Genomic DNA, 17,701 nt, shown 5'->3' on the forward strand with positions numbered 1-17,701 from the left:
GTGAATCTAGGGAGAAAAACAATGTGGAAAAAAGAAAACGGAGAGGACAGGAAGCCTTGGTTGGGAAATATAAACAACAAACCAGGAGAATTGAAGAGTGAATCAAACTACAACGGACCTTTTGTCCACTAGAGACACTACTGCCACACGCGCTCCCTCCCAATAGTAACCTAAATTCATTTGCGGGGGGGAGGGGGGAGAAAGACAGTTTGGCTTTGGGTTCCTGCTCGCAGATCCATTCTGTCCTCAGTCCTCCTCCCCTTGGTTTTGCATCTTTGAAAGCAGGGAATGGCACTGAAGAGGACTAGCGGTGGGATCCTGCATTTCAGTTGAAGGACCAAATCCCAGTGTTGGGCCTGATGACTCCTGCACTACTTGATGATCTCGGATGCCTTGAGGGGAAGACCATGGACTTGGCTGGTTAGAGCATCCCAGCGGATTTCAGCGTTTGATAACCTGGAAGTTTTGCTGCCCCCTCACGTTGGGAGAAAAGCAGTGGGTCCTGCACAGGCAGAAGAGCCACTAGAGGGCAGCAGCACACCGGGCTCCATTAGACTGTGGTTGAGTGTGGACCCTGGCTCATAGAGTGCTAAGAGAATTGATCAATTCTGTCGTTCTAAATTCAGTCACGAGGAGGTGGTGCTGCTTTCCACAGACTGGGATGTTTCTAGAACTTTCTAGGACTTTCATGTCTAGCATACACCTGAGATGACTCTAGAAAGCCCCTCAATGAGTCAACCCTTGGTTTTATCGCTAATAAAATGGGTTCATGGGGTCAGGAGTTGAGGTATAGATTTCCTGTATTTACTGCCTTCCCTCCCCCTCCACACACACATCCTTTATGCTTAGATTTTTCCATGCCAGAAATTTGAATCGTGTTGGGAAAACATGAAAGACAATCATCCATTGTAAGTTTAGTAACAGTTTGGCAAAGCCTGAAAATTATGTGTAAAATAGTGCTTTAGGAGTTCTAGAAACTGAATAGCAAACTCATTTTCTGGTATTTTGACTTTCAGAAGTCAAATGAACCATATTTAAAACAGTTTAGTTTAAAAACAAATGTCAACAAACATTTGTTGAGTGTCCACCATGAAGCAACCACTGTACTAGGCTTGTGGTACAAAGATGAATAAGACCAGGGCCAAAACAAGAATTTGGACTGAGGGAGATGGCAGGCACATTTGACTTGTCACTTCTTATATGTGGAAGGCCTCACAGACAGAGCTACAGTGACAGGACTGAAAGATGCTAATTCTTCAACTTTAAACTTTTGTCCCCCTAGGGCACAATGAATTATTAACAACATGTTCTTTCTTAGAATTCCGAAACTTAGCTTTTGAAAACCATGATTATATTGTATTATATTTTGATTTGTGAAAAAGTAGAAATTTGTTCAATGTAACTATTTAAAATCGGCTACAATTTTTGGAAACTTGGGATTTCTTGATTTTTTTTGGAAATGGAGCCTCGCTCAGTCTCCCAGGCTGGAGTGCAGCGGCACGATCTCGGCTCACTGCAAGCTCTGCCCCCCAGGTTCACGCGATTCTTCTGCCTCAGCCTCCAGAGTAGCTGGGAGTACAGGCGCCCGCCACCAAGCTGGGCTAATTTTTGTATTTTTAGTAGAGACAGGGATTCACGTGTTAGCCAGGATAGTCTCAATCTCCTGACCTCGTGATCCGCCTGCCTCGGCCTCCGAAAGTGCTGTGATTACAGGCCTGAGCCAACGCATCCGGCCGATTTCTTGATTTTTTAATATACCAGGAACCTCCAACATGGAAGTGACCCTGATGACCTCTAGGAGACCACAGAGAAGATATAGTCTCAGTTTCCTCAAAAAATTCTAATCTAGGGGAGAGAGACACATTAACAGGCCACTTTAGTACTGTGTAAGAGGAAGCTTTCTTAAGCACTATGCATGAATCCTTCAAGACAAACCAATACCAACAATTTGCCAAAACCATGTCCTAAACTGCACTGCTTAGTGCTGAGAGAAAGCATGCTGAATTTTTTAAAAATATTTTTTGAGTCAGAGCCACAGAGCCATGAGAGTGCTGGATTTTATCATTCTATGTATCCTTTATTTTTCAATTAATTCCATGTCCTATTTTGCTATTCTTATTTTTTCAATAAAGATTCTAAATGTGTTGATATGGCTACCTTGTCTGTTTTCATGTAACTAATGTCATCTTATTAAGTGATATTATCAGTAATCTCTATTTCAGGAAAACACAAATTATTTGATTAGAAGTATATTCAAATCAAGGGTCTGCACTAATGCCATCCAGATCTCCCTATCACAGGTTATCAATACAATCCTCAATGTCTCTATCTTCACCACTATAATGTTATTTTTTGGCCAGGACTCTGCTTGGCCCTCAAAGAAAACAACAGGAGCTTAAAAGATTCAGAAGAACCCAATGAACATATAAGAAAGTGTTACCTTCATCACTAAAAATAATACTTTGGACTCTAAAGTTTACACACAAGAGATGATAAGGGAGGGAGCCTGACTAAACTCATGCTTCCTCACTATCTCTCCCTGGTTTTCTCCCAGCCTTTTGAAACTCATTGATCACTATCATTATCAAAGTAGCCATGAGCATGGGCACTGCTTCCCTTTTAACTCTGTCTGACCCAATTAAGGACAAAACACTGATTACCAACTTACACAAAAATGGAATATTTAAAGGAGTCTTTAGTGATAACATCTCAGAAATGAACAATGAGAATAAATCCAAACAACCTTTTTTTCCTTTTTTTTTTTTTTTTTTTTTTTTGAGACAGAGTTTTGTTCTTGTTGCCCAGGCTGTAGTGCAATGGGGCGATCTCAGCTCACCACAACCTCTGCCTCCCGGGTTCAAGCTATTTTCCTGCCTCAGCCTCCCAAGTAGCTGGGATTACGGCATGCACCATCATGCCTGGCTAATTTTGTATTTTTAGTAGAGACAGGGTTTCTCCACGTTCGTCAGGCTAGTCTCGAACTACCAACCTCAGGTAATACGCCCACCTCAGCCTCCCAAAGTGCTGGGATTACAGGTGTGAGCCACCGCGCCCAGCTCCAAGCAATCTTAATAAAGAGGAGGCCTCGGATGTGGGTTAAAAGCCTAAGGTGCTACACTCTAGGAATAAAGGAGAACGGGTAATAAACTAGTCCTCAAAAGGAAGTAAGTTAATCTTCAAATTATCTCCATTTCTTTTTTTTTTTTTTTTTTGAGACAGAGTTTCGCTCTGTTACCCAGGCTGGAGTGCAGTGGCGCAATCTTGGCTCACTGCAACCTCCACCTCCTGAGATCAAGCGATTCTCCTGCCTCAGCCTCCTGAGAAGCTGGGACTGCCGGCAAGTGTCATCACGCCTGGCTAATTTTTGTATTTTTAGTAGAGACGGGGTTTCTGCATGTTGGTCAGGCTGATCTCAAACTCCTGACCTCAGGTGATCCGCCCACTCGGTCTTCCAAAGTGCAGGGATTACAAGCGTGAGCCACTTCGCCCAGCCAAATTATCTCCATTTCTAAAATTGAATTAAGGTTTTCCCAATTGCCAATACCTCTAGCTGCCAACCAAAAGCAAAAATCTTCTATAGAGAAAGATAAAATTATTGCAGGCCTCAAATTATTTGTAAAAAATTTCACATACAGTATCCAGCATTCAATTTAAAAAAAAATGATTAGATAATTGAGACAATAGAACAACATGAAGAAACACTGAGAGAAGCAACAAAGAAACATTCTCTAGATACTGAAACATAGACTGTGAAATACATTCAATATGAATAAGAAAATAAAAAACAAGATTGAGAAACTCATAGAAAATTAGTAATGATAATAAAGAAGCAAAAATAACTGAAACATAAAGCAGCCATGGCCAGGCACAGTGGCTCACACCTGTAATCCCAGCATTTTGGGAGGCCGAGGCAGGTGGATCACTTGAGGTCAGGAGTTTGAGACCAGCCTGGACAACATGGTGAAACCCCGTCTCTACTAAAAATACAAAACTTAGCTGGGTGTGGTTGTGGGCGCATGTAATCCCAGCTACTTGGGAGGCTGAGGCAGGAGAATTGCTTGAACCTGGGAGGCAGAGGCTGCAGTGAGCTGAGACTGCGTCACTGCACTCCAGCATGGGTGACAAAGTGAGACTCTCCCTCAAAATAATAATAAATAAAACATATAGCAGCCAAATCAACAACTCAATGAGTTCAACAGAAGATTAGCACAGCTGAAGAGAATTAGTGAACTGGAAGAAAAAGCAGAAGAAAATGTCCATGAGGAGCCAAGGAGAAAAACAATAGATGGGAAATACAGAACAGATGGGAAACGACATAGAGTATACAACAAGAAAGTCTAATAAATGGGTATTTGGAATCTCAACAGGAGGTTGAGAATTGAGCAGCAGCAACATAAAAAAATATTGTGCCACTTCCTTCTGGCCTCTGTGGTTTCTGATCAGAGGTTTGCTGTCACTTGAATTGTTTTTCCCTGTAGGCAAGGTTTTGGGTTTTGTTTCTTTTTCTGAATGCTTTCAAAAATTTTTTTTGCCTCTAATTTTTATAAGCTTAATTATGATTATTGGGGTTGATTTATTTTAGTTTATACTTTCTAGGGTTTGGTCAGCATCTTGAATCTGTACCAAATCTTACAAATTTGGGATGTTTCAACCATTATTTCCTTAAGTACTTTCTCAGCCTCACTCTTTCTCCTCTCCTTCAGGGTTTCTGAGAACACGAATGTTAAATCTTCCATTACAGCCGCATAGATTCCTGATGCTCTACTTATTTTTTTCAGTCAATTTTTTCTCTGCTCTTTAAATTGCATTGTTTTGATTCTTTTGTTTTCCACTTCACTGATTCTCTGTATTCTCTAGTATTCTGTTCAGCTCATCCACTGAACTTTTAATTTCAGTTATTGAATTTTCAGTTCTAAAATTTCCATTTGCTTCTTCTTTATATCGTCTGTTACTTTACTGAGGCTTAAAAAAAATTGTTTCGGCCTGGTACAGTGGCTCATGCTTGCAATCCCAGCACTTTGGGAGGCTGAGGCAGGCGAATCACAAGGTCAGGAGATCAAGACCATCCTGGTTAACATGGTGAAACCCGTCTCCACTAAAAATACAAAAACAAAATCAGCCGGGCATGGTGGCAGTTGCCTGTAGTCCCAGCTACTCAGGAGGCTGAGGCGGGAGAATGGCGTGAACCAGGGAGGCGAAGTTTTCAGTGAGCTGTGATTGCACCACTTCACTCCAGCCTAGGCGACAGAGAGAGACTCCTCAAAAAAATATATATATATATTTGTTTCAAGCATGTTCATAATTGCTCCTTGAAGTATTTTTAATCATGGCTTTTATCATGGTTTTTGTCTACTAATTACAACATCTCTTTTATCTCAGTGTTGGTATCTATTTATTGTCTTTTACGTTTAGTTTGAGAGTTTCCTGATTTTTGCTTTGAAGTATGAGTGATTTTAAAAATTGAAACTTGTATATTTTCAGAAGTTATGAGACTCTGAGTTTTCTTTGAACCATCTGTTTTACCTGGCTTTTTATGACACTGCTCCCATAGAGGAAGGAGGTGGGGTGCCAGCTCGTTACTGCTGGATGGAGGCAGAAGTCCAAGTTTCCCAACTGACCTCCACTGACACTCAAAGAGGAGGTTGCACCTGGTTATTACTGGGGAGGAGCAGGAGTTCTGGCTCCCCTCATGGTCTGCATCAACACTGGAAGTGAAGATAGTCCTATTCCTGCGGGATAATGGTGAGAGTCTTGACTCTCCATCACGCCTCCTCTGACATTACCTTAGGAGAAGAGAAAGGAGAACCTTGTTACTGCTGGGTGTGGATGAAAGTCTGAGCTCTGACTGAGACTTGGCCTCTGACACCACCCTAAAAAGGTGGGAATTGAGGTGCCTCATTATAGCCTGAACAGGGCAGATGCTTAGGCTCCTCACCACAACAGTTCTTGCTCTGTCACCCAGGCTGAAGTGCACTGACTTACTGCAGCCTCAACCTCCCTGGGCTCAGGTGATTTTCCCACCTCAGCCTCCTGAGTAGCTGGGATTACAGGCGCGCCACCACACCCGGCTAATTTTTGTGTTTTTAGAAGAGATGGGGTTTTACCACGTGGGCCAAGCTGGTCTTGAACTCTTGAGCACAGGCAACTCGCTGGCCTCAGCCTCCCAAAGTGCTGGGATTACAGGTAGGAGCCCTTATGCTGGCCACCACAGTCTTTCTGACATGGATGCAGGTGGGTTCACATTTCTTTCCATGGTATTTAGCCTCAATACTGTGACTTTTGTCTAAAAGTTTTGTTTTGCTAGACAGCCCCTTTCCTAAGCCTTTGGCTAAAGAGCAGGCTTTCCTTAAGAGTTTTGTTTTTTCCTATGCTCATTGGCATTTCTGGCTTGCCTGGCTTCTTTAACTCAAAGTCTGTGACATGTAAAAAGAAAATTCAGGGAGTTTGCCACTGTGCTGTTCTTCAGTTTCTGAGATGCCTATAGTCAGTTTGCTTTTTTCTCTCAAACTTTCGGGTTTTTGTTTTTTGGTTTTTGTTTTTTTCTTTTTTCACTCTGTCCCTCAGGCTGGAGTGCAGGGGTGCGATCTTGGCTCACTGCAACCTCCACCTCCAGGGTTCAAGTGATTCTCCTGCCTCAGCCTCCCAAGTAGCTGGGATTACAGACGCCGGCCACCACGCCCGCCTTGTTTTTTTGTAGAAGCAGGGTTTCACCATGTTGACCAGGCTGGTCTCAAACTCCTGACCTAAAGTGACCCGCCCACCTCGCCCTCCCAAAGTGATGGGATTACAGGCGTGAGCCACTGTGCCCGGCCAATTTTGTTTTCCAGATCATATCCAGAGTTTTAAATTGTACTTAGTGGGAGAAATAAGGAAAAATCCAGCTACTCCATTTGCGCCAAAATCAAAGTCTTGTGTTCATTTTGCTTTTTAAAAATGTTGTGGCCAGGTGCGGTGGCTCACGCCTGTAATGCCAGTACTTTGGGAGGCTGAGGCGGGCTGATCTCGGAGTCAAGAGTTCGAGACAGCCTGGCCAACATGGTGAAATGCCGTCTCTACTAAAAACACAAAAATTGCATCCGGAATTGGTTCCTTTCAGTGTGTTCTTGGTCTCGCTGACTTCAAGAATGAAGCTGCGGACTCTGGCGGTGAGTGTTACAGTTATTAAAGATGGTGTGTCCGGAGTTTGTCCCTTCAGATGTTCAGATGTGTCCAGAGTTTCTTCCTTCTGTTGGGTTCATGGTCTATGCTGACTTCAGGAGTGAAGCCACAGACCTTGGCAGTGAGTGTTACAGCTCTTAAAGGTGGCGCGTCGGGAGTTGTTCCTTCTTCCCAGTGGGTTTGTGGTCTCGCTGACTTCAGGAGTGAAGATGCAGACCTTTGTCATGAGTGTTACAGCTCATAAAGGTAGTGCAGACCCAAAAAGTGAGCAGCACCAAGGTTTATTGCAAAGAGCGAAAGAACAAAACTTCCACGGTGGGGAAGAGGACCCAAATGGGTTGGGGCTGCTGGCTCCAGTGGCCAGCATTTATTCCCTTATTTGGCCCCGCCCACATCCTGCTGGTTGGTCTTTTACAGAGCACTGATTAGCCCATTTTACAGAGTGCTGATTGGTCTGTTTTTACAGAGTGCTGATTGGTGCATTTACAAACCCTTAGCTAGATACAGAGTGCTGATTGGTGTGTTTACAATCCTTTCGCTAGACAGAAAAGTTCTCCAAGTCCCCATTTGACCCAGGAAGTCCAGCTAGCTTCACCTCTCAAAATTAGCCACATAGGGTGGCTCCTGCTTGTAGTCCCAGCTACTCGGGAGGCTGAGGCAAGAGGATCGCTTGAACCCAGGAGGTGGAGGTTGCAGTGAACCGAGATAGTGCCACTGCACTCCAGCCTGGGCAACAGAGTGAGAATCTGTCTAAAAAAAAAAAAAAAGAAAAAGTTGTGTTGGCCAGGTGCAGTGGCTCACACCTATGATCCCAGCACTTTGGGAGGCCGAGGCAGGCAGATCATGAGGTCAGGAATTCAAGACCAGCTTGACTAACATAGTGAAACCCCGTCTCTACTAAAAATACAAAAAATTAGCCAGGTGTGGTGGCACGTGCCTATAATCCCAGCTACTTGGGAGGCTGAGGCAGGGGAATCGCTTGAACCCAGGAGGTGGAGGTTGCAGTGAGCCGAGATTGCACCATTGCACTCCAACCTGGGCAACAGAGTGAGACTCCATCTCAAAAAAAAAAAAAAAAGTTGAGTGAAACCATTACTTATCTTGATTTCTGAGTTTTTGGCACTCCAGACAAATGCCTCACTCTCCTCACTGTAGTACTGGCCTTCTTTGGAAATCATCTTAGAGACTGCCTATCCAGCAAGTGAAAATAAAGGTGACTTCAGACAAAATCTGTGAGAATTTGTCACCACCAGAAAGTGAAAATAGTTTGAAGTTTGGAAGTAGAAATTAAATAATGCGTAACATAAAGGATTTACCCTTGTGTGCAAATCTGAATGGAAGTTAACCACGTGAAACAATCAAAACAATGTCTTCTGGGATTTAAAATACATGAATTTAAAAAGCAAAAGACCTGGGTGGAGGGAGAATGAAGGAAATTAAAGTGTCATTGTTTGGGAACAGGGTAACTGATTTAGATGTTTTAAGTCTAGAATTCATGATGTAATCTCTAGGTTAACCACTAAAAGAATGTATAACTATCAAGTTAATAGAGAAATTACAATCATTAAAAAATCCAAAATAAGGTAAGAAAGAAGAGGAAAGTAACAGAACAGTAAGACAAGTAGAAAACAAATATTAACATAACAGATTTAATCCCAAATATATTAGAATGACATTTAAAGTGATGAACTGGCTGGGCACGGTGGCTCATGCCTGTAATCCCGGCACTTTGGGAGGCTGAGGCGGTTGATCATGAGGTTAGGAGTTCAAGAAACAGCCTGGCCAACATGGTGAAACCCCACCACTACTAAAAATACAGAAAAAAAATTAGCCAGGTGTGGCGGCAGGCACCTATAATCCCAGCTACTCAGGAGGCTGAGGCAGGAGAATCGCTTGAACCTGGGAGGTGGAGGTCGCAGTGAGCCAAGATCACACCTCTGCACTCCAGCCTGGGCGACAGAGCAAAACTCTGTCTCAAAACAAAAAAAAAACAAAAAAAACAAAACAAAAAAAAAAACAAAAATGGTTATGAACTGGGACAGTCCAGCACTAAGAGGTAGAGGAAAAGAGGTTGATCCACAAAAAGATGAAGGAGCGGGGTCCAATGAGTTCCAAGTTTGCAATAAAAACAAAACAATAAAGGCAGAAGTACTTGGATATTAGTGGACCCTTTGAAAGTAACAACATCCTGGAGGTCTCCAATCTAGGAGAGCAGCAACTATTTCCACACCTCGTTATTATTGCTTTTCATATTATTATGCCAAGATGGGACAAGAGCCAAATTTGGACAAAGGATTTTTTTTTTTTTTTTGAGACAGAGTCTCGCTCTGTCGCCAAGGCTGGAGTGCAGTGGCCAGATCTCAGCTCACTGCAAGCTCCGCCTCCCAGGTTCACGCCATTCTCCTGCCTCAGCCTCCTGAGTAGCTGGGACTACAGGCGCCCGCCACCTCGCTAGTTTTTTGTATTTTTTAGTAGAGACGGGGTTTCACTGTGTTAGCCAGGATGGTCTCGATCTCCTGACCTTGGGATCCACCTGTCTCGGCCTCCCAAAGTGCTGGGATTACAGGCTTGAGCCACCGTGGACAAAGGATTTAACCGCCACTGTGAACAACATTGCTGAAAAGAAAATTTCTGGCCTGGTGTGCAGTTCCTACTTAGCACACTATCTTCTGTGATTTTTGCTATCTGGCCCCTGTCCTGCCTTCTTTCCCAGCACCACAAGAATGATGCAGTGCCCCCAAAATTGGGAGTTTCCAAGCCAGCATTAGAGTTTACTATGTAAGTAAAGGCCAATATCCACCAGCTGGGAAACAGCTAAGTAACTTTCCTTAAGTGCGTGCTACTTTCCTGAGTACAGCAGGTTGCCTGAAAAAGAAAAGAAGGAAATAGCCCCAACAATTGTGTCAGTTTCTTATTTGTGGCATATGTAAAATATCATGTGCTCTTCCAAAAGTTTGGACCTGTCATGATCCTTTTTTAATCTTGCTGTATCTGAGGGCTCATTGGGGATGCCCTGAATTTTCAGTTCCTTTGGACAAACACAAAGACAAGCTCATTTTTTGTTTCATAAATGCTTTTTTTTTTTGAGACAGAGTCTCACTGTCACCCGGGCTGGAGTACAGTGGCGCCATCTTAGCTCACTGCAACCTCCGCCTCCTGGGTTCAAGCAATTCTCCTATCTCAACCTCCCGAGTAGCTGGGACTACAGGTGCATCACCATACCCGGCTAATTTTTGCATTTAGTAGAGATGGGGTTTAACTATGTTGGCCAGGGTGGTCTCGAACTCCTGACGTTGTGATCTGCCTCCCTTGGCCTCCCAAAGTGCTGGGATTACAGGCATGAGCCACCGTGCCCGACCACTTTTTTTTCTTTTTTTTAAGTCCAGCAGATAGAATGTAAATCTTATGCTGGAATATAACGATAATGACCGCTTGCTGAAAGCTAATGTATACCAGCTACTAATCCAAGTGTTTCCTGTATGTTACCTCATTTGCTTCCCACAAGACTGTTTCAAAGGTGAGGAAATGGAAGCTTAATGAAGTTAAACTACTTGCCTGAAATCATCCAGCTAATAGGTTGAAACAAGATTTCAACCCAGGCTGTCAAACCAACCTTCTTAACCACTCTGTTATTTCCTTCCTAATGTTGCCTTGAAACATATAAAAGTGCCTGGATACCACTAGGGTAGCCAGAACTATTTGTCAATTCTTACTAAGTTTGAATAATCTATTTCAATTCCACAGAAAATCTATAAATCTGCTTATTATTAACTGGCACAACATCTGCACCACAGGGAACTGTGTTTTAACAATAACTCATTCTAAGTCATTTACCATGTACCTGACTATCAATGTTACTAGTGGAAATCATAATGTCTGGCAGATTGCTATCATATAAATTCCTGGCCACCAACTCCTACTGCATGCTGTTATTGCTGTGCTTCCTGTTGATGCTACTGTGTTATTACTGTGTCCAGGGTCCATTTCAAATCCTTTCCATTCTGTTTTGTGGTAGGCAGCGTCTATGATTGTTCCCAATGATCATGCCTTCTGCTATTTGTGCCTTTGTGTCATTACTTTCCTTTGAGTGTAGGCTGACCCTGGTGGCTTGCTTCTAAAATATAGAATATGGCAAAAGTGATGGAATGTCACTTCTGAGATTGGAATACAAGAAGACTTTGGTTTCTGTCTTGCTCACCCCTTCTTGCCTTCTCACTCTGATGGACTCTAGCTGCCATGTCCGGTGGAGAGCCTGGCATGAACAGAGGCCTTGTGGAGAACTGAAGTCTTCAGTCTAAGAGCCAGGGAGGAACTGAATTCTGTCAAGAACCACTTGAGTGACCTTGGAAGCAGATCCTTCCCCACTGGAGCCTTGAAATTAAAGCCACCTTACCTGACAACTCCATAGGGGCCTTGTGAGTGACCCTGAAAGCCCAGCTATGTGACACTTAGATTTCTAACCCACAGAAAGTGTGAAATAATAATATTGTTTTAAGCCACTAGGATTTGGGGTAATTGGTTACCTTGCCTTCAATAACTAATACATCTTTCAAGCTCATGAAACTTCTTCAACCCCAACACACAAACACTTTTTCTCTCCTATTCTTGACTTTTTAGTAGATGACATGACCATCTATCTAAGGAAGAAAATAGAGGTCTTCAGTTTGATAGGAATTTCCTTAACTTCTTGAAAGCTAATCTACACTCCTAAGAACTTTCAATCCATTAATCCCTCTCTTGTACAATTACTCCTTTTCCTCTTGTACTTTTATCTTCTTCCTCTGCTGGATCCTTCCCCCTCACCATTTAAATAGCCTAAGTCTCTCCCACCCAAACACACAAAAATAGTAAAACTGGCTAGACTCTACAGGTACTCCTTTCATCTCTTTTTTTTTTTCTCTCATTTTTAAATGAAAGTTCTAAAATTGCTGTCCCAATTTTCCTAGCTATTTCTTAACCTACCTGAATATAGACTTCTCACCTCCCCTTTCTTCCCCTCAGAACTCCGTTAAATCTTTTCTTGCTAAGGTCTTCTGCCAAAGACATTCATGATGCTAAATATACCAGACCATTTCCAATCTTTTTTTAGCCTGACCACTTGGCAGCATTTGGCATTGCTAACCACATTTTTCTCTTTTTTTTTTTTTTTTTTTTGAGACGGAATTCTGCTCTTGTTGCCCAGGCTGGAGTGCAATGGCGCCATCTCAGCTCACTGAACCTCCGCCTCCCTGTTTCAAGCGATTCTCCTGCCTCAACCTCCAGAGTAACTGGGATTACAGGTGCCTGTCACCACCACACATGGCTAATTTTGTATTTTTAGTAAAGATGGGGTTTCTCCATGTTGGTCAGGCTGGTCTCGAACTCCTGGCCTCAGGTGATCCTTGGCCTCCCAAAGTGCTGGGATTACAGGCATGAGCCACTGCACCTGGCCCACACCCTCTGTTTTGAAACACTCTCCTTTCACGGCCTTATTGATATCATACTCTTCCAGTTTTCCATCTTTCTTCAGCTGCAGTACTCAGTCCTTTCAGCTTCTTCCTTTTCAACTCAATCCATAAACATTGATACTTTTTAGGTAAAAAGTCTTACACTCTCTTCTATTCTGACCCTATAGAATAGGAGTCCCAAACTCAAATGCCTTTAGGCACTAAGCAAATAAGGAAAAGGAATTAAGATAGCTGAGTCCAAAACATTAGAAACTGGTGGGGATTGTAGTGAACTGGACAGCTCAAATCCTATATAGAAAAAGGTTCTCCATTTGGTTAAATTCAATTGCTGTAAAAGAAGAGCGGCCCTATATACTGGAATTTCCAAAAAGCCCATTTTTTGTATAATTTCTTCATCTTAAGAAACACCATGGCCAGGCACGTGGCTCACGCCTGTAATCCCAGCACTTTGAGAGGCGGAGGCAGGTGGATCACCTGAGATCAGAACTTCGAGACCAGCCTGGCCAACATGGCAAAACTCTATCTCTACTACAAATACAAAAAATTAGCCAGGCAGTGGTGGCGGACTGTGTGAATAGTAACGATTATGATACTATTTAATTTAACTTATGTGTTATTTATTTATTTATTTGAGATGGAGTCTCGCTCTGTCACCCAGGCTGCACTGCAGTAGTGTGATCTCGGCTCACTCACTGCAAGCTCTGCCTCCCAGGTTCATGCCATTCTCCTGCCTCAGCCTCCCAAGTAGCTGGTACCACAGGAGCCCGCCACCATGCCTGGCTATTTTTTTTGTATTTTTAGTGGAGATGGGGTTTCCCTGTGTTAGCCAGGATGCTCTCCATCTCCTGACCTCATGATCTGCCTGCCTCAGCCACCCAAAGTGCTGGGATTACAGGCGTGAGCCACCGCGCCCAGCCTATTTTTTTTTTTTTTTTTTTTTTTTTGAGACGGAGTCTGGTTCTGTGGCTCAGGCTGGAGTGCAGTGGCACGGTCTCGGGCTCACTGCAATCTCCGCCTCCCGAGTTCAAGCGATTCTCTTGCTCAGTCTCCCGAGTAGCTGGGATTACAGGCGCATGCCACCACACCCACCTAATTTTTGTATTTTTAGTAGAGACGGGGTTTCACTATGTTGGTCAGGCTGGTCTCAAACTCCTGACCTCGTGATCCACCCACCTCGGACTCCCAAAGTGCTGGGATTACAGGCATGAGCCACCACGCCCAGCTGATGATAATATTTTAAAACACCAATTCAATCTACAAGCTGCTAGCCTATCACCCCTGCAGACTCTCTTTAAACAATCCCATCTATTCTTAACACTTCAATATTCCTTCTATGCTGTAAACTTGCAAATCTCTATCTCTACCGTTAGTCTTCTTCCCTAAACTATATGTAGGCCCATATATCCAAGGGCTTCTAACATCATCTCCTTATAATAACACCTCTCGTTCCATCCTCTCTCCCCATCGAGCTCCACCAGTTGTATTTCCTAGTTTGGTAGATGGTACCAACAATCTACAGGCTCAAGCCAGAAATCCAGAAGCCATCTTTGACTATTCCTTCTCCCTTGTCACCAATATATCCAGCAATATTTATTTAGTATCTATGGCATGCTTTATAGCCAATGTTGGTTCTACCTCTAGATTTTTTTTTTGAGACAGGGTCTCACTCTGTTGCTCAGCCTGGAGTGAAGTGGCACCATCTCAGCTCACTGCAGCCTCAACTTCCCTAAGCTCAAGCAATCCTCCCACCCCAGCCTTCTAAGTAGCTGGAACAACAGGTGCACACCATCACTAATTTTTTTGTATTTTGTAGAGACGATGTTTCACCATGTCACCCAGGCTGGTCTTGAACGCCTGGGCTCCAGCGATCCTCCCCGACTGGGCCTCCCAAAGTGCTGGAATTACAGGCCTGAACCACTGCGCCCAGCCTATCTCTAGATTCTGACCAGCTCTCTAGTTCCATTTTCCCCCATGGTTTCATCTACATTACTAACAGTCTCCCAATTGATCTCTACTCCTAGCAGCTTTTCCCATTTAATCTGTTCTCCACACTAAGGCTAGAATTATCTCTTTAAAAAGCAAACATTAGGATGTCACCATACGTCAAGACTTCCCCTTGCAAAAAGAAAATCTAACATCTTCAACACTGTTTATAAGGCACCCTTGTGCGTCCAGCAACATTCTTTCAGTTTCCTGAATGCTATAATCCTGGTGCCTTTGCATGTGCTATACTTTTGGCTAAGAACACTTAGACTTCACATCACTTAAAAACATTATTTTGTTTTAATACAGATGGGGTCTCGCTATGCGCCCAGGCTGGCCTCAAACTTCTGGGCTCAACAACTCCTCCCAAACTCCGCCTCTCAAAATGCTGGGATTACAAGCATGAGCCACCACACCCGCCCATATCTCTTCTTACAGGTCAACTGGCTTTCCTTGACACCGAGTTACTTTGTTCTTCAGGTGTTGCAAAACTCATCAGTAAGCACCTAGGCAATTAGTGTTCAAAATATCTATGGACTCTACGACTTAAGATTCAGAAAGGCAGAAACCACATGTACCTTGTTCACAGCTCGATTTCTCAGTGCCTAGTACTAGGATTCTCAATACATGTCTGTTGAAATAATGATTACATTTTTAGCATATAGCTATTTGAGTTCCTCCCTAATCCCAATTCTCAAGTTCTTTGAGAGAGAAAAAAATAAATCTCAATTATAGAATTATCCTCAAAATTTATTTATATATATTTCTTTGGAGGAATCAAGGAAGCAGTCACATGCAGCTGACTGTGGGTCACTGGACTTTTTTTTTTTTAGACGGAGTCTCGCGCTGTCGCCCAGGCTTAAGTGCAGTGGCACTACCTCGGCTCACTACAATCTCCACCTCCCTGCTTCAAGCTGTTCTCCTGCCTCAGCTTCCCAAGTAGCTGGGATTACAGGCGCCTACCACCACGCCCGTATAGTTTTTGTTAGTAAAGACAGGGTTTCGCCATGTTGGCCAGGCTGGTTTCGAACTGCTGACGTCATGTGATCCGCCCGCCTAGGCCTCCCAAACTGTTGGGATTACAAGCGTGAGCCACCGCGCCCGGCCTGGATTCTTTAATGGAGTGGGGAAGGTCTGCAGTAAGGGGATCCGGTGTAAATAATTCTGAGCAGCCCCAGGTCCTGAGCCCAGCAAACACGTGCTGCGGCCGGGCGCGGGGAGGGCGCGCTTCGCCGAGGAAGATCCCGGGCGGCCCGAACGTGCTCGCGCCCGTCGTTGCCGCTGCGGCGCCGCGGCCGCCCGGGTGCCCAACCGAGCGCACGTGCGCCAGCGGGGCCCGAGCAGAAGGGGAGCCCCTATTCTCACGAAGAAAATGGAGGACGAGCCACGGGTTAGGGGTCAGGAAAGGTGTGGGGCGCATTATGCCCTGGGAGGGGAAAGCAGGGAACAAGAGGCTCTGAGGGGCCGAGAGGAAGGAGGGCGGCCCACGAGCTAGGTAAGGCGGGTCGACCGAGGTCTCGGAAGGAAGCGGGCGGGGCAGGACGGGGCGGAAGGGGCCGCGCAGTAGCTGGGTTGAGGACGGTTGGCGAGTTCATTCTGGGCTCGGGTCGGGAAGTGTCCGCCCCTGAAGTCAAGCTCGGGAGGGTGAGAGGTGGAAGGGCGGCGACTTAGGTTCCCAGTTTCTGGCACTGCCAGGCCCTCCACGAGCTCAAATCGACCGCAGCCCAGTTCCTTCTCAGAGCTCAAGTCCTTGCCTTTCTTGAGCGCCAAATCCTCGCGCTAGGCCCCGCCCATCCACTGAGGGGTGTGGACAGGGGCGTGGCCCGTTCCTTTGCTGGTCGGCGCCCGGAAGGCGTCCGCGTCAGCCGGAGCTTGACGTGGTGACGCTGTGCGTCGACGTAAGTGACGCTCAAGCCTGGGCCGCTCCTCCTTCCCTCAGTGAGTGCCGGCCCGGTCGGGGCGGGGGAGAAGAGGGAGGGCGGGGGAGGGAGAGGCGACCCGAGAGTCGTTGTGGGTCGCGGGCCGGACCGGGTCCCGGGGCGGCGGGAGCCCCGGCCGGGCAGAAGGGCTTGGCGGGCCGTTAGAGGGCCGCCACCGCTGTCGAGTCCCCTCCCTTGTTGGACTTGCGCGCCCCGGCGCTTGGAGCCTCCGGCGCTGTGCCCACCCCGCTCCAGCTCGCGTCTCCCGACTCCAATTAGGTCAGGCTCGGAGTCCCGCGGCCGCGACTCCGGCCCCTAACGCGCCGCGGCCGCTCGGCTCGCCTTTCTTCCCTCGCCTTCTCTCCTCTTGCTTCACCCTCCCCCTTTCTTTTCACGTTGCTGGGTTTTTTTGTTGTTGTTTTATGCTTTAGGGGTTTTGTTCCTCGGCCCGAGCTCATGGGTGTATATTATCATGCTCTTCTTTTGTAGAGCAGCCCGATGGCCATGGAGGCTGAAGAGACGATGGAATGCCTTCAGGAGTTCCCTGAACATCATAAAATGATCCTGGACCGATTGAATGAACAGCGAGAGCAGGACCGCTTTACTGACATCACCCTAATTGTCGACGGTGGGTAGGGCAGTGGGCAGAGGAGCATTTTTGGCTTCAGTTTTTTTCTGTCCTTCGGACACCCGCCTTTGTTTTTGTTTTTGTTTTTGTTTTTTTAAAAAAAAAAACCACATTTTCTATGGTCTCCCTACCAAAGCCTGCAGACCAGATTGCACTTGTCAGTGTCCACTCTCACAGAACGTGCTGCAGAAGACTGGTTGATCAGTCACGCTTTCCACGTAGTCTGGTGTTCATCTCATTTTAACTTCTTACATCCTGTTGAGTGCAAGATGATGGCGTTGGGGACAGGATGTCTCAAAATGTTTGGTTGATAGCCTCTTGTTGGTAAGCTTCTTTGAGAAGTCCCTCACAGGAGTCATTTGGGAAGTGTTGATTTATAGTTTCCCAAATGGTCTAAAAGGGAGGAGAGAGATTCCTTTGCAGCACTCATACCCGCTTTGACAATCTCCAAAATAAAATAGGGTCTTTACCAATCTTAGAAGTTGTCTCTATAATAAAAGGAAATCCAGCTTGTGTATGTTTTCTGTTTAGTGAAAATAGGTTTCTCAAGGTAAGCTGTTTTTAAA

At 45.1% G+C, this 17,701-nt stretch overlaps 1 protein-coding gene across 5 annotated transcripts in view; it reads left to right on the forward strand.

Moving 5' to 3' along the window:
- The window catches only part of ZNF131 (zinc finger protein 131), a 113,895-nt gene that overhangs the window by 42,547 nt on the left and 53,647 nt on the right, over window positions 1-17,701 (forward strand). For 2 of the 5 annotated variants that reach the window (XM_050793444.1, XM_050793447.1), the window contains exon 2: window positions 16,997-17,135. In XM_050793444.1, the coding sequence (XP_050649401.1) occupies window positions 16,997-17,135 (139 nt within the window). Of the gene's footprint in view, window positions 1-15,880; window positions 16,084-16,451; window positions 16,527-16,996; window positions 17,136-17,701 lie in introns of those variants that run through there. The other 3 variants (XM_050793446.1, XM_050793445.1, XM_050793451.1) reach the window with 3 other exon arrangements.

The sequence above is a fragment of the Macaca thibetana genome, chromosome 6 (genome assembly GCF_024542745.1).
Source record: "Macaca thibetana thibetana isolate TM-01 chromosome 6, ASM2454274v1, whole genome shotgun sequence".
Taxonomy (NCBI): domain Eukaryota; kingdom Metazoa; phylum Chordata; class Mammalia; order Primates; family Cercopithecidae; genus Macaca; species Macaca thibetana.